General features: G+C 48.7%; 1 protein-coding gene across 1 annotated transcript in view; it reads left to right on the top strand.

Moving 5' to 3' along the window:
• The first annotated feature begins 667 nt into the window (after window positions 1-667).
• Window positions 668-17,194, top strand: part of Elavl1 (ELAV like RNA binding protein 1) — a 27,410-nt gene continuing 10,883 nt past the window's right edge. Inside the window, exons 1-3 of the mRNA XM_013033601.1 lie at window positions 668-856; window positions 11,578-11,681; window positions 16,307-16,460. Coding sequence (XP_012889055.1) covers window positions 685-856; window positions 11,578-11,681; window positions 16,307-16,460 — 430 coding nt within the window. The 5' untranslated portion in view covers window positions 668-684. The remainder of the gene's footprint in view (window positions 857-11,577; window positions 11,682-16,306; window positions 16,461-17,194) is intronic.

The following is a 17,194-nucleotide window of genomic DNA, read 5'->3' as shown; positions in this document are numbered from 1 at the left end:
CTCTCCCTCAGCTCTTCAGCTCAAGGCTAGCATTCTACCACTTGAGCCATAGCGCCACTTCCAGCTTTTTCTGTTTATGTAGTGCTGAGGAATTGAACCCAGGGCCTCATGCATGCAAGGCAAGCACTCTACCACTGAGCCACCTTCCCAGCCTCGTCCTGTCTATAACCTAATAAATTTGTTTCTTGTTAAGCTCTACATAATACTATAGAAATTGAATTTATCCATCCATGTTTTGGCTGTTGCAAATAGAGCAGCTATGGTCAGTCATGGATAGGTTTTTGTGTGTTCATAGTCGGTCATACCAAGAGTGGTGAATAGAAAATCTCAGCCAGGTACCAGTAGCTCATGCCTGGAATCCTAGCTATTTAGGAGGCTGAAATCTGAGAATCATGATTCAAAGCCAGCCTGGGAAGGAAAGGCTGTGAGACTCATCTCCAATTAACCACCAGAAAACTGGAAGAGGAGCTATGGCTCAAAGTGGTAGCATGCTGTCCTTGAATAAAAGAGCTCAGGGATAGCACTCAGTCCCTGAGTTCAAGACGCACAACTGACAAAAAAACAAAAAAAAAAAGAAAGAAAATCTCTAAGCACATAGTCATCAGCATGGTTTTCACATACCATAGTATGAGCATTTGAAATTTACTTGATACTATTTCTCTTTTCAGATTTTTACAAAATACAATGTCTAATGGTTATGAAGACCACATGGCCGAAGACTGCAGGGACGACATTGGGAGAACGAATCTAATTGTCAACTATCTCCCCCAGAACATGACCCAGGAGGAGCTACGGAGTCTGTTTAGCAGCATTGGCGAAGTTGAATCTGCAAAACTCATTCGGGATAAAGTAGCAGGTAGAGAACCCCAAGGGATTGTGCAAGGGTGCAGGTCACCATCATGTTAAACACTCTTCCCTGTTCTATGACTGTCCTGTTCCTCAGTATAGTAGTTACAGCCCGAGCTGGGTGTGTTGGTTATGACCTGTAAGCCCAGCATGTTGGGGATAAGGCAGGAGGAACACAGATTCCAGCCTGGGCTACAGAGCAAGATCCTATCAAAAACTACAACAGCAGCAACAACAAAAAAAGCGCTGATGGCTCAAGCCTGTAATCCTTGCTACTCAAGTGGGCTAAGAGCTCAAGATGAAGGTTCAAAGCCGCCCAGGCAGGAAAGCCTGTAGATTCTTAATCTCTAATTAACCACCAAAAAAGCTGGAAGTGGAGTTGTGGCTCAAGTGGTAAGATGCTACCTGTGGGCCAAAAAGCTCAGGGTCAGCACTTAGGCCCTGAGTTGAAGCTGCAGGACCAGCACCCCCCCCCCAAAAAAAAAATAACAAACCTAAAAAAAGAAAACAAACCAACGACAATTAAAAACCACAAAAACAACAACAATACACAAAAAAACAAAACAACAATCCAGAATAGTTAAAGTCTGGAAGCCATGACCAAAGTCTCATTTTCTTTTATGTAAAACTTTTTTGTGGGGCTGGGAAGGTGGCTCAGAGGTAGAGGGCTTGCCTCCCATGCATGAGGCCCTGGGTTCGATTCCTCAGCACCACATAAATAGAAAAAGCTGGAAGTGGCAGTGTGGCTCAAGTGGTAGAGAACTAGCCTTGAGCTGAAGAGCTGAGGGACAAGGCCCGGGCCCAGAGTTCAGGCCCCACAACTGACTAAAACCAACAAACAAAAACTTGTTTGTGCTGGGCACCAGTGGCTCATGCCTATAATACTAGCTACTCAGCATGCTAAGATCTGAGGATCTCCCTTCAAAGCCAGCCTGCGCATGAGTCCATGAGACTCATCTCCAATTAATCACTAGAAAACCAGAAGTGGCACTGTGGCTCAAGTAGTAGAGCACTGGCCTTGAGCTGAAGAGCTCAGGGACAGTGCCCAGGCCCAGAATTCAAGCCCCATGACTGACAAAACAAAAACAAAAAACAAAAAAACAACCACTTATTTGTGGCTGAGAATGTGGATTAGTGTTAGAGTGTTTGCCTACCATGCATGAAGCCCTGGGTTCGATTCTTCAGTACCAAATAAATAGAAAACGCCAGAAGTGGCACTATGAATCCAGTGGTAAAGTGCTAGTCTTGAGCAAAAGAAGCTCAGGGACAGTGCCCAGGCCCTGAGTTCAAGAACCAGGACTGGCAAAAAAATAAACAAACAAAACTTATTTGTGTACTGCCTCAGTGTTTGCAGAAGACCCAGCTTCTGTTAAGGCCCTGCTTATGGAATGGCCTCCATTCCATAAGCAATGTGACTCCAATGACAATGTGACTTCAGGGACTTAGAGCAAAGGCAAAAGCAGGTGTCACCAAAACATGCATTATAAAGCTGAGTGTTGGTGGTTCACACCTGAAATCATAGTTACTCAGGAGGTTGAAATCTCAAGTCAGCGTGGGCAGGAAAGTCCTTGAGACTCTTCTCTCCAATTAAGCAACAAAAAAGCCAGAAGTGGAGCTGTGGCTCAAAGTGGGAGAGTACTAGCCTTGAGCACAAAAGCCTAGGTCCTGAGTTCAAACCCAAACAAGCCAAAAACCCACTGCTGCTAGCTTGGCACTGGTGGCTCATGTCTGTAATCCTAGCTATTCAGGAGGCTGAGATCTTAGGATGGAAGTTCAAAGCCAATCTGGGCAGGGAAGTGTGAGACTCTTACCTCCAATTAACCACTAAAAAGCCAAAAATGGAGCTGTGGCTCAAGAGGTAGAGCACCAGCCTTGAGCAAAAAAGCCAAGTCAAGAGTGTGAGGCTCTGGGTTCAAAGCCCCAGTACCAGCAGCAAAACAAAATGCTGCTGCTTTCCTTTTCTCCCCTTGAGGAAGATGTTCTGAGGAGTTCCCATTTTCTTCTTGCTCCCTCCCAGCCATCCCTATATTCCTCTTCCCTCTCCTCTTCTTCCTCTTCCCCTTCTCCTGCCCTTTTCCCTTCCCCCAGCTCCTGTCTTAGGAACAAGCCCTACTTTGTGAGTGTTCTGGCTGCCACCTGGGTTGTAGATATTTTGATTCCTTATCTTGGAAACTAAAAGCTTAAAAAAAAATAATACTTTCATTTGGAAATTTCAAATACTCATGGACAAAGAAATATATTGAGCCCGTGTACCCAATGTACCCAACATCCTGCTTCATCAGCCCTTCACATTTTTCCAGTAACCTGAAGACACCTGACCCAGGAATAACAACCGCTTACTGCCTGTCTGATGACTGTCCAGAATTTTAGCTCCTCAGATGGGTTGTTGGGTCCAAAGCTTTCAAAACCTGTGATTTAATTAATACCTCTTACAGCACTAGGCACTGGTGGCTTAGGCCTGTAATCCTACTTAGTCAGGAGGCTGAGATCCGAGGATCACAATTTGAAGCCATCTTGGGCAGAAGAGTCCCTATGAGACTCTAATCTCCAATTAACTACTCAAAAATTGGAAGTGGAGCTTAAAGTAGTAGAGCACTTTGCTCCTTGAGCAAAGGAGCTCAGAGACAGCCCAGGCCCTTAGTTCAAGTTCCACACCCAACAAAAACAAAAACCAACTTTTACAGAGGATCTTTAGATACTATATAAATCCAAACAGGTAGAAATTCCAGAGCTCTGTTTTGAATATGAATCCTTTCCAGAGGGGCTGTGAATTCTTCAGTGCCTCTACAAAAACCTTGTGGCAAAAAAGCGTTTTTTGTGGGGGGGGGGGGTTGTCCATCGTGGACCTGAACTCTGGGCCTAGGCCCTGTCCCTCAGCTCTTCAGCTCAAGGCTAGCACTCTACCACTAGAGACACAGCACCACTTCCGGCTTTTTCTGCTTATGTGGTGTTGAGGAATCGAACCCAGGGCCTCGTGTATGCAAGGCATGCACTCTACCACTGAGCCACCTTCCCAGCCCCCAGAAGAGCATTTTTAGCCTATGGATACTTCCCAGCTTTGGAGTCTTGATCCTGATTACATGATTGTTTGTTGTCTTGTGGTTTGTAGTGCATTGTGCCCTCTGCTAGCTAGAACATCTTGGAGGCAGTGGGGGCAGCCGATTGCCATTCAGGCCTAGAGAGTTCAGGTTCAGGTAGATAAGGTTTCTCTTCCCTTTGGGCAGTAATGTGCTGAGGTTGAGGAGGTGCCTGGACTCAGTTCAGCAACTCACTAGCCAATTGATTAATGGGTTTAGCTACAACCAGTGGAGCTTTCTGAAACACACTTGTGCCCTCCATTTTTTTCTTCCTGTCATCAGCCTGTGAGAACTTCACAGGTCCAAACCTAGCCATCTATTTTCACCTGGCTGGAGATTAGGCTTCTATCCTAGCAAGAGCATGTCTTCCAGCCAGACAGGCACATTGCCAAGGCCAATCCTGGCTAGTCAGCTGGCACCAGGGATGACCCCATCCTCCATGATTGCCATTCCAATGTGTGTTCCTTCTCCTGCCTCTGCCCAGCCTTCATACCCAGCTGATGAGCACCTCCTACTTCACCTAGAGTCCTAGATCCCTCCCCTTCACTTCTACCCAGGCCCCTTGAGCTGGCCAAGCACCCCCAGCACAGAAACCTTTTAGGCTCTGACTGCCTCTCGCTCTGGGTTTGCTTTCTCTGTATTAGTACAGTTGACGGTCAGGACAGGATGGTGCTGCCTGGATCTGGGCTGTGCATCGTGGGTGGACTGGCATCCTGGCCTCCTCCCACTCAAAGCCCATAGCACCTTCTGAGCTGTGAAGCCAAATGTGTCCTTAGACGTTGCTTCATATCTGGAGGAAGCAGAATCGCCCCTAGCTCTGTGTTATCAGAGAGATTATCAGACTTCCTGTCTCCATTTCCTTTTAGAAGCATCCTCTTCCTCTGGCTATCTTCCTATCCTCAAGGCTGCACTCTACCTCTCTTCTATTTTTTCATTTTCCCATCCTTAAATGTAGGCATTCCTGAGGATTTTGCTGTAGCCCTTCTCATTTTCCTGGGCTGGCATGTGCAGTGAGTAAACTCACTCCTACAGCTTCAACATACCTTCAGTTGGTCACTTTTTGACCACAGGTCCTTCAGCCTGTGCATCATGTGTTCTAAACTGAGCTTGTCCTGCCAGCTGTCCTCTCTTGACCAGTGGCTCAGTCTTAGTAGATGACAGCACTATCTGCAGTGACTCCAACCAGAAAACAAAGCATGGTTTCTGACTCACCTCCTAGTACTCATCTTTCTGGGTGCTTCATCCTTTCCTGAATCTCGTTGGGCATCATCCTAGCCTGAAATACCATTGCCTTTGCCTTCACTGTGGCTTCTTATTAGCCACACATCCTTTGTTATTGTCTAGACAAAAATTGTCCTTACTGCCACAGCTTATGCGAGATCATGTCACTTCCTCTAAAACCCTTCAGGCCCTGGGCTGTGTTTGCTTCAGTAGGCTTTCCCTGGCCTCAGAAGTCAGCATCAGCTGGGCTGTGCTTGTTGGTTTCCATAGCAACCAGAAAGCTCTGCATCATGGATTGCTACACTGAACTGAGGTTGAAATTTTTCTTGTATGTCAATATAGGTTTCAGAAGCAAGAGCCATGTTACTTTTTGTAAAAGTCCTAGATACAGCAATAGTATTTGTTGAGTGAATGAATGAATGGTGTTGAGAAGACTTGTTGAGGGTACACAAGCAGTCATTCACTTAACAAATACCTATTGTGGGCTAGCAATGGCCTGGGCACTAATGACAATAGGAAGATGTGGTAGCTGAGGTGAAAGGAATATCAAAAGCTTCAGAATGTTTTTTATCAGCTAAGCACAGATCCTTTTGTTGGGGTTGTGGTATTGGTTGACAGCTACCAACAGTAGTTATAGGGTGTTACTGTATAGCCCAGCTGTGCTGTTCAGTGCCTTCCTTTGCAGCCGGACCCTGTTCTTTGCCCTAGTATCTGGTGTTACGTGATCCTGTGGTGGTTCCTAGTGACATTCGAAGTGTCAGGAATCAACCTTCCCACTTTGATGGGCTGCCTTCCACCAGCCACTAGATTCATAGGCTTCAGTTTATTTGCTCAAACCTGGTTTGAATGGAGCCTGTACTCCTGCCTGCATCTCCCAGGATTCATTGGTGCCACCTAGCTTCACCTCCACTTACCGCCTCTGTGCCCACCATTGAGCTGGACTGAACTACTTATCCCTTCCCTGATGTGCCCTGCTCTTGGGTTCTGGGTTTTCTGAACACTGTCCTTCTACAGGAATGCCCTTCCACACTTTGGTCCAACCTGATCACTTTTTTTCTTGACAAGAGTCATCTTTATTCCTTGCAGAAAAAATTAAGCATGAGATAAGCAGGAAGAGTTTTCCATACTCTCACTGCTTCTAGCCTTTGGGTGTTTGTCCTTCCAGACTGATTAGTTGCATATTTATTATATGCTGTTACTCCACCCACAGGCTGTGTCTACACATGTTCCTTTGTCACCAAGTGTTACTGTATCGCAGCATCATTGAAGTGATTCCTACTGAGCTGACTGCATAAGTTTGTCCCCTGTTTATTTCCATACAGAGGCTTCCTGGAAGTGAAGCAGCGGATGGCAGTGTGCCTTCTAAGAACTCTTGGTCCCTGTTGCCACCTTGCCCTCTCTTCTACCTGGCCTTGCTGTTTGTCCTTGGGGCCTGGCAGGATTTCTCCTCCACCATCCTGATACGTGACAAATGCCATCCGGTCCTGGTGCCAATTCACAATCCTAGTGAAGTTAATCATTGTTTTCATTTGCTTACTGGCTATATTTCTTCTTCTGGAAAATACCCTTGTCCTTTGTCTACTTCTTTTCTTTTGCCTGATTATTTCACTCCCTCCTTTTCCCTACCCTGACACCCATAGGCCTTTACAGAAAGAGCTCCCAGTACCTGTCCCCTCACTGCAAAGGCCTGTCTTCTCCCAGCTGCATACTCCAGGCTCCTCTGAGGCTCCCACATCAAAACTAAGGACTAAAGCATCATGTGTGGCAGTGTGAGACTATGCTTAAGCAAGAGAAACACACTGGGAAATATGAGTATGGGCTCTAGTCTCTCCAGGAGACATTCAATGCAGAGAAACCTTGTTTTCTCCAGGACAGCAACTGACCTCATCACCAGCAGGGCAGGTCTATGGCCCCTCCCAGATACACAGGATCAGTTTCTGTGGGGTGTTGGAGGGTAATACTGGTGTCCAGAACCCTACTCTGGCCAGAATTGTATCCCTACAATTCAGCAAAGTGACAGCTTGAGGCACACTGCCCTCTGGGACATCCTCTTATTCCAGGCCCAGAGTTCATCCTTTTTTTTTTTTGTCAGTTCTTCCCTCTCTCCATCTTCTTTTTCTTCTACCATATCACCCACTTCTGGGTCTTGGTTGGTCCTGCTGACTCTAGGAAAGCCCTCCTGCCCAAGACCACAGTAGCCTGTCTAACACTTTGCTCAGCCTAGTTTGGCCCACACCCATGGGGCTCCCCAGCTTAAGGCTGAGCCCATCTCTCCTAAAGGCAGAGCTTTAACTTAGGGCACCCTGCCTCTAGTGGACAGGAGGAGCTGCAATGCACATCCCTCCCTGGCACTGGCAGCTTGTGGACTGGGCTGCTTCTTATCTTAATGAAACCTCCCACCAGGCTCCTACCCTGAGTTCTGACTTTCTAGGCCAGGGTCCCCCTAGGAAGCCCTGCTGTCCTTGGGCACAGCTTGGAACTCCCAGCCTGTAGAGATGCCAGGGGCTGCTTCCTCCTAGGACCTCTTCTACTGCCTCTCCTGCCACACTGAGTTCTTCAGCTTCCGCCCCACCTCTGACCACCTCCTTGTGGTGGTAGAAGTGAACCACCTCCTCCTGACCACCTCCACATTTCCCTGGGCAAGCTTTCTCAGCTGGGTTGGCTGCCTCCTTTTTCAAGACAAACCACAATCCTTCCACATCCACCTCCGGGACTTGGCATTTTCCCTTCTGTCTGGACTGTTCAGGCAGTTTGTCTCAAGGTCATCTCTACCACCAGTGGCCCTCCTGACCATCCTGACAAAGTCACGGAGGTCGCCTCATGCCAGCTCCCCAGGTTTGGCTCATTGTTCCTCACTGGTCGCCAGTGACATGATCACTTCATTACTGCAGCACCTGTCCTATTGTGAATATTGCCAAACCCTGGGCCTGGCACTCAAGGAATGCTCAGCTGACATGTCGACTCAGATCAAGGAAAGAAGCAGTGGCTGGCTGAGGTGCAGTGGTTTCCTTGGTGACAAGCATACTCTGGCTTGGGTATTGTTAGGAGGAGTGGATGGAGGAGGAACCTGAGGAGGGACGGGAACAAGAGAACCTGGTGGTATTGCATATCCTGGAAGAGGTCCCAAGAATAAGAGTTCATACAGTCAACGTCCCCAAAAGCCTCAGGGCAGCACTTCCATGTCAGCAGTGGCCAATGTGGCAGGACTGGTCAGGGCTGCCAAGCAGTTTATTGGGGAGCTGAAGGTACAGATATCCTTTGGATAGGGTCTCACATTTTTGCCTGGGCTAGCCTGGACCCTGATCCTCCTATTTACACTGCCCATATAGCTGGGATCACATTGTGACCCACATGGCTTGTTGGTTGAGATGGGAGTCTGATTAATTCATATTTCCATTTCCCAAGTAACTGGGATTATAGATGTGAGCCATTGTACCTGGCCTGTGTTCTAGAACTTTTATGGAGACCCTGCAATTCCTGACAGGATGCTGTTAGTAGTTTTCTGAACTGATGAGCTCTGGCTCTGCATCCCTGCTGCAGCATCTTACTTAGTTCAGGGCTATGGAGCCAAGGTGTTTTTTGGTTGAATGGCTGATTTGTCAACAATACTGACGTTTGAATTGAGGACCTCATGGTTGCTAGGCAGGTACTCTACCAGTTGAGCCATACCTCCAGTCCTTGAGGGGTGAATTTTTGTTAAAAATCTGGATCTAAGCCAGGCACTGGTAGTTCATGCCTGTAATCCTAGCTACTCAGGAAGCTGAGATCTGAGGATCATGGTTTGAAGACAGTGTGGGCAGAAAAGTCTCCATGAGATTCTTACCTCCCAATTAACCACTCAAAAACAGAAATGGTGCTGTGGCTCAAAGTAGTAGAGCACTAGCCTTGAGCAAAAAAGCTCAGTGACATTGCTCAGGCCCTGAGTTCAAGCCCTGTGCACCTTCCTCCCCGCTCCCTCCCCCCCCCCAAAAAAAGAAAAAAGGACAGGCACTGGTGGCCTACATCTGAAATCCTAGCTACTCAGGAGGCTAAGATCTTAGCACCAGTTTGAATTCAGCCCAGGTAGGAAAATCCAAGAGACTATCTCCAAAAAGTTGGAAGTGGAGCTGTGACTCAGTGGTAGAGCTCTAGCCTTAAGCAAAAGAAGCTCAGAGATGACACCTAGGCCCTGAGTTCAAGCCCCAAGACTGGCACCAATAAAAAGGATGTAGAAGGCTGGGTGCTGGTGGCTCACGCCTGTAATCCTAGCTACTCAGGAGGCTGAGATCTGAGGATCACGGTTCAAAGCCAGCCCAGTCAGGAAAGTCTGTGAAACTCTTATCTCCAATAAAACACAAAAAAACTGGAAGTAGCACTGTGGCTCAAGTAGTAGAGCGCTCGCCTTGAGCTGAAGAGCTGAGGGATAGTGCCCAAGCCCAGAGTTCAAGCCCCACAACCGACCAAAAAAAAAGGGTGTAGAGGGCTAGATTTTTGTTTCTTTGTGTGTGGGGGGGGGGCGGGGAGTGGAGGAGCCGGTCGTGGGGCCTGAACTCTGGGCCTGGGCGCTGTCCCTCAGCTCAAGGCTAGCGCTCTACCACTTGAGCCACAGCACCACTTCCGGCTCTTTTCTTTTTGCTTATGTGGTGCTGAGGAATGGAACCCAGGGCCTCATGCATGCAAGGCAAGCGCTCTACCACTGAGCCACCTTCCTAGCCCAGAGATTTTTGTTTCTTTAAAAAATAAAATGGCCTATGCAGAGTTATAAATAATGCATGTCTCTCCCAGACAGTCTCAGAAGAGGCTTAAGGAGACAGGAGGACTAAATGTAGGGTGGGATCCTGGGACAGAAAAAAAAAAAAAACCCTAAAGAAAAACCAAAATGTGAACATTAGTTTAATTTTTCTGCAAATATAAAACTATCCAGAAGGGGCTGGGAAGGTGGCTCAGTGGTAGAGCACTTGCCTTGCATGCCTGAGGCCCTGGGTTCGATTCCTCAGCACCACATAAGCAAAAAGAAAAAAGCTGGAAGTGGCGCTGTTGCTCAAGTGGTAGAGCACTAGCCTTGAGCTGAAAAGCTGAGAGACAGCTCCCAGGCCCAGAGTTCAGGCCCCATGACCGGACCCCAAAAAAAAAAACAAACCCAGAAACTTGAAAAGTGGCAATAAAATTAAAAGAAAATAGTAAAGTAGGTTAGGCCCTTGTCTTATTATGTGTGCGCTCTGGGTTCCATTTGCATCTGGCTCAGCCTGTGCAAGGATCTCTGCTGAAGTGTGGCCTCTTAGCATCATGAAGCTGTCCTGTCTGAGGCCTAGAGCAGAACAAAGTGGGTGCCAGTGATGGGGTGACAGCCTGAGCTGGGATGGTGTGGTTTGCTCTTGCTTCTCCTGCAGAAGGACTGGCTGTCTTCTGAGGTTCTTTCCATTTTATTTATTTGTTGTTTATTTTTGTCAGTTGTGAGGCTTGAACTCAGGGCTTGGGCACTGTTCGGTAAGCTTTTGTGCTCAAAGCTAGTACTCTACTATTTGAGCCACAGCACCACTTCCAGTTTTCTGGTGTTCATTGGAGATAAGAGTCTCATAGACTTTCCTTCCCAGGCTGTCTTCAAACTGTGATCCTCAGATCTCAGCCTTCTGAATAGCTAGGCATGAGCCACCAGTGTCCAGCTCTGAGGTTCTTTGCTAATGTGCACCCCTTCTGTAGTATCTAGTAGGTGGTTGCTCTGTCTGTCCCAAGTGTTCCACAAAAATGACATGGGGACACCCTACCTGGCACCTTGCTTTCTTTGTGAAGGTCTAACGTTTTTATGGCCCTGGTGACTTCCTTGAATTTGAGCAGGTGAGAGTACAGTATTTGCTATCAAGAGAGGTCCTAGAAGCTTGGGGCTGGACCAGAGCCAGAACTGTGCAGAGCACCTAAGGATTCCCTTGGTTACGGCTTCTCCTTGGACTCCCAGCTCTTCCTTCCCTTTGACTGGGTCCAATTGGCATCAGGTTCAGGAAAGCGAGTGGAATGAGTGCTTGCTGGTATCAGAGCCTAGCAACCCTTCCCACTGTGGGGAATGAGGTGGTGGAGAAGCCCTAGGAACGTGAGATAGCCATTGTCCATCAACCACTGGCCTGGCCCATTTCAACCCTCCAGGTCCTTACCCACACAGCCCTAAAGAACAGCTAGCAACCAGGAGCTGCATTATTTCTTTGTAAAATAACTACTAGTTATAAAGCTACCTTTGCTTATTGTAAAAATGTCTCAGTTTACTAAGAAAAGAAAGCTTGCCACCATCTTGTATTTACTTCCCCAGAGGCTACTTCTGTTGACTTTTACATTGTTACCTTTGTGATCTCTTTTCTGACCTTTCCCTGAACCTGATGAGATAGACTCCTGTTGCTTCTCCCTGTTCCTCTCCACCTGCTAGCTGGCAGCCGGTTTACCAATGTCCTCATGTTCCTCCATGCAGGACACAGCTTGGGCTATGGCTTTGTGAACTACGTGACTGCAAAGGACGCGGAGAGAGCGATCAGCACGCTGAATGGCCTGAGGCTCCAGTCAAAAACCATTAAGGTAAAAAGATCAGATCAGACCTTCTCCATTCCTGTCTCCAGCAGGAGTCTTGTTATGTCCTGATCGGGCCTCTCTGTCATTGTCTAGGGAACCATTCTGCATCTGTGGGCCTCCACCAGACGCACAATTGTATGTATGTCTCAGGTGGCTCATGGGCCTCCTTGGCCCTACCATAAAAGGTCTCACAGAGGGATTGTACACCAGGTCAGTCTTCACGTTCAGTCCAGGGTACATTGATACACAAGCAGATTCCTCCATAAGCCTCCTCTGCCTGTCTCTTCGTCTGTATTGCCATGTTCCTATCCCAGGATGCCTCCCATCCTGTAAGCTTGGGGCCAGCTCTGCTCCTTGAATTCCTGGCTTGTGGCAGCATCTCACCTTTCCCAGCATCCCTTTCTGCCTCAGGCAAATCAGAAGCTTTCTCTCACCAGTTTATTTTAATATCCATTTTGTATGTGTTCACTGAGCGCTTGCTCAATAAACTCTTTACACAGTGACTAAAACAGAGTCCCAGTCATAGAGCCAGGGATGGGGGTAGAAGCTGCAGACAATAAACAAGATATGATAGAAAGGCACAGGCAGGCATTGTGGAGGTTGGCTTCAGCATGACATATGGGAAGGGAGCTACCCATGCAGTACTCTGGGGGTGGGACCCTAGGCAGGGCTCTGGTGGCTTCCTTGTAGAATCAGAAGGTTGTCCTTGTTGTAGAGACCAGCTTCCTCTGCCTCTGGGTCCTTCTGAACCGGCTGCCCTTGCCCTCCCTCCATTTGGACAGTCATCCAGTGCTCTCAGCCTAGCACCTCCCCTCCCCCACCATGACTTCAAGGTCTGTCTGCTGGCTCCCCTAATTGTGGCAGCACCTACTGCAGAGGACCAGTTTTCTGTTTCCCAACCGTTGTCCCCTTGTCCACTGTCTGTCTAGACTACTGCTGGGCCTCCCCTGAGCCTTGGCCCCATTATACCTGGCTCTGTGCCTCAGCTAGCCAGTTTGCTGGGCATAGTGCCCTATAGTGCAAGCCTTCGCAAGGTACCCAGAGACCTGGCTTGTTATGTCTTGTTCCTAAAACGTATGCCTGCGGGATCTTTCTCTTCATCCGAAGCACTGAGGAGATCGTCCTATGCAAAATTGTCCTTTCCCGTGAGGGAAGGGGGTAAAGGATCCTCTTAGGACTGGCACTAGGCCATGTTTCCTAGGCTTCCATCATAGCCAGACCACTTGAGGAAATATAAAATCTCGATGTCCAGGGCTATACTTAGTTCTAGAGTGAGTCTGTAGGGTAACCTCTGGAACATTAGTTTTTGCCAGCCCACCAGGGAAACCTTCTGGAGGCTGGAGGATAGCCTTCTTCCCTGGCTTTACACTGTTCTCTGATCTTGGTGGCCAACCCTTCTCTGGAAATAACCCATGGCAGGTCCTTGTGCCTTCCCTGTGCGGTGTATGGAGTTGTCCCCTGGCAAAAACATGGCTCGTTCATCCTTGGATCTGGCACAGGCTCCCAAAGGCCCCTTCCATGATGAAGGCTACTGATGCCACCCATATGCCCTGGCCAGTCCTGAGTGTGTTTCTCGCTTCTGAGGAATTGTCTCAACTTTGATTTACAAAGGTGCTCATGTTCTTGTTTCTTGAGGCAGCAGGGAGAGGTGGAGAATGGCATAATTCATGAGCCTGGACTTCTGTTTACTCAGATGTTAAAAAAAACAACACACACATATCCCTGTGTTGGCCTGTTTGCTTTGACCTGGTTGAGGTTGATGTTGGCAGAAGGGGACCCTTCCCCAGACAAGACCTAGAATCTCACACAAGACGGCAGGCAAGCAGACCTGGGCAGACGCCATTCCTCCCTGTCACCGGGTCGAAGCTTGCCGTGCTGCTTGCAGCCTTGCCTTGGACCATGAGTGTCTAGCTCTGTATGGTTTCCTACAACTACCCTGGTCCTGTAGAAACGGTCCAGCCTCTCATGGATATGATGGCCCTCCATCCTTTTCTCAAGCTGTCCCTGGGGATTCACCCTCACTGCTTAGCAGCAACCCCAGTGCTTGCAGATAGAGTGCCGACACCACCTTGAGTGCCCTCAGTTTAAGGGCAACTCACTCGTGCAGCATAGTAAAGACCATTGGATTTGTGGGTCCTTGTCATGCCCAGATTATTTAGTAGTAGTCTTGCCATCAAGCAGTATTCCACAGTTCTGGTCTGATGAAAGCCACTGAGTCAGTGCCCCACAGTACAATGGCTTCTTCAAGGTCTCAGAGAGAGAGGCAAAGTCAGGCTTTTGAAACTGCACGTTCAACACGTATCCAGCACCTTCCCCCAACACCGCATGAGAGGAGCACCAGGAACCAGTATGGTGTAACTTCTGCTCCTTTCCATGGAAAGGAGCAAGGGTAGAGGGATGCACAAAGCTAGAGTTCTTTTTTTGGTTTGAGGAAAAGGTCTTAATATGTAGCCTGTGCTGGCCTCATACTCCATATTCCTGCTGCAGTCTCTTGAATTTTAGGATGACTTACAGATGTGTCAGGTAGCATTAGCACTAGCAACAGTATTTACTAAATGGCTGCCTTTAGGAATTGAGGCATTTCCTCTGAGTCTGGGTGCTGAGGATACAGCAATGATCACTGCAGTTTGCGCTCATAGAGTGTATTGGGTCACGATAAAGCAATAGCTCTAATGACAAAATAAAGCCATCCTCAGATCGCAGCATCCTGAGAAGCTAGGATTACAAGCCTGTGCCACAAGTGCCTAGTCAAATTTCCCCTTTCTATAAGGATGCAGTCACTGTGGATTAGGGATCAGAATCTGGATTAAGGATTGGGACACGCAGTTTCAACTCCTCCTCAGAGAGCTCCTGAGAACAAGAAAGGACCAGATTGATGCCAAGGAACAAGTGTTGCTGGAAGCTTAGGAAAGAGTTCTCAGGTGCCAGCAAGCAGCAGTATGAGGATGCCTGGGGGGGGGGGGGTCCCTGCACACTTGCCAATGCTAGCTGCTCTAGCATAGCCCCATGTGGTTCTTGTTTGATTCTAACTTTGACAGTGGCTGTAGAGAAGAGGAAGACAGGTCTGTTCCTTAAGACATCATTTGCCCTTTGGCATGGAAGTTCTCCTCAGCATTTGTCTCCAGTAGGTGTTTCTCCTCCCAGAGGAGACACTGTGTCTGGGGCACAGTGACAAGTGCCAGAAGTGCCAGCCTGATCTCTGCTACACTGGTGCCAGTGGTTCTCAGTTTGGGAACTGAGGAGCAACTGATCCTCCAGGTCAGCCTGGGCAGGACCATCTGCAGAAGCCAACTCCTAGGACAGCGTGGTCCAGGGCAGCAGCACCTGCTAGCCCAGCTATAGGCTGAGAAAGTCCCTGGGAGGCTGAGTGCTGCTGGCTCACGCCTGTAATCCTAGCTACTCAGGAGGCTGAGATCTGAGGATCACTGTTTGAAGCCAGCCCAGGCAGGGAAGTGTGAGGTTTTTTTGGTTTTTGGGGGGGTAGGGGGAGATCAGTTGTGGGGCTTGAACCCAGGGCCAGGGTGCTGTCCCTGAGCCTCTCTCTGCTCAAAGCTAGCAGTCTACCAATTGAGTCACAGTGCCATTACGGTTTTTGAGTGGCTAGTTGTAGATAAGAGTTTCATGGGGCCTTTCTTGCCTAGGCTGGCTTTGAACCATGGTCCTCAGATCTCAGCCTCCTGAGGCTGAGCAACCGGTACTCAGCGAAGTGTGGGACTCTTATTTTCAGTGAGCCTCCAGAGAACTGGAAATAGAGCTGTGGCTCAAAATGGTAAAGCACTAATCTTGAGCAAAAAAAGCTCAGAGACAGTACCCAGGCCCTGAGTTCAAGCACCATGACCAACAAAAAGAAAAGACAAGACCCTGGGGGACAGGAGCCATCCTGTCCCAGATGTGGTGCTCTCACCATGGTTTCTGGTAAGGCACATGGTTGGTTGGAGGTGCTGCCCTCAGACGAGAGTGGTTGCTGGTTGATGGGCAACCAGGAATCTTGAGAGCACTGTGGACAGAATTCAGGGGAGGCTGTAGGCCAAAGCCCAAAGTGGCCTTGGTCCCATCCCTTCTGGTCTGTGGAGACCACAGCCTCAGCCTCAGTGTGGGAAAGCTCCAAACTCTTTTTGACACATTACCTCTGGAGCCTCCAGCACAGGCACCCCTAGAGAGCCGGAGAGGCCCCATTAGGCTTCTGTGGCAAATGCCCTGTTGGCAGGGGATGCTGTATTTACTCAGAGGGGCTTCTGTGGCAGGCTCCTTCCTCTCAGAGACCAGGTCCTGTTCCCAGCCCTAGCTCACTGTGCTGCACACTAGAAAGGGTGTAAGACTCAGGTAGAACCACAGAATGTCCAGATTTGGATCCCGACCCTGCCCACCCATGCTGTGGGTGCACAGTCTCTACTTTGTGATCTAGGAATGATGTCTGCCTTGTGACTGGTGATGACCAGGCAAGAACACACTGTCCAGTGTCTGGTCCCTATCAGGCTGCCAGCATGTGCTGCTGCTGCTGCTAATGATGAGGGCTTTAATGAAAAGTCCTTCATGTACTTTCTACACAGCATTTGCCTTTCTAAACTCCAATTTTTAGGGCTTTGGTCACCTACCTGCCCTAATCCTAGGAAACCGTTTGTGTTTTTAAGGTGTCATATGCTCGCCCGAGCTCAGAGGTCATCAAAGATGCCAATTTATACATCAGCGGGCTCCCAAGGACCATGACCCAGAAGGATGTGGAGGACATGTTCTCTCGGTTTGGGCGAATCATCAACTCCCGGGTCCTTGTGGATCAGACCACAGGTATGGCAGGCGGCTAGGATGGGCAGTGAGGGCTGGCCTCCAGGCCAGGGGCCAGACCTTCTAGAGAAGGCCTGTGGTTGTCTACTTTTTCAGTGTTAGCTGTTCTTCAGATGAGGGCAGCAGAGAAACGAGAAGACACTGGCCGAGGAAGTAATATGGCATTAAAAGAAGGCCAGCATGGTATAATGAGAACACCAAGGAATCCTGGCACTATCTCTTAGGTATTTGAATGCCACGAGTGGGTGAAAGACTGCTGCTCACCTGTCCAAGCAGTTCTTGCTGTAGGTGGATGATGTGTCTGCCTCTCCTCTTGGTCCTGAATGTCAACTTTGCTTTTGCCCTGAAGCAACATTGGTTCTTTCTCAGGATCTTCATGATTGCTGTGCCCCTCTGGTACAGGACTTGGGCTCTGGGCTGTACAGGAAGCCAGTGACCCCCATGCTTATGCCAAGGCTTTGTTCCAGCCTGACTGCCTGTCTACCCTGCTGATGGAGGGACAAGGATGTCCATGGTCAAACCCCATGTAGTCCTGTCCAAGAGGGAGCGGGGTTTGTGACAACCCAGAAAGGAGCCTACTTTATGGGCTCCCTGAAGCCCATTGGGGGTGGGGGGAGTTTGTGTGTGTGTGTGTGTGTGTGTGTGTGTGTGTGTGTGTGTGTGTGTGTGTGTGCCTGAGGGTGATTGTGGGTGTGTGCAGTTTGAGTGTGTGTGTGTGTATGTCAACCTTTTTGCTC

Source organism: Dipodomys ordii, unplaced genomic scaffold (genome assembly GCF_000151885.1).
Source record: "Dipodomys ordii isolate 6190 unplaced genomic scaffold, Dord_2.0 Scaffold171, whole genome shotgun sequence".
NCBI lineage: Eukaryota > Metazoa > Chordata > Mammalia > Rodentia > Heteromyidae > Dipodomys > Dipodomys ordii.
Note: the sequence above shows the minus strand (reverse complement) of the source record. Positions and strands in the feature narration are given on the sequence as shown.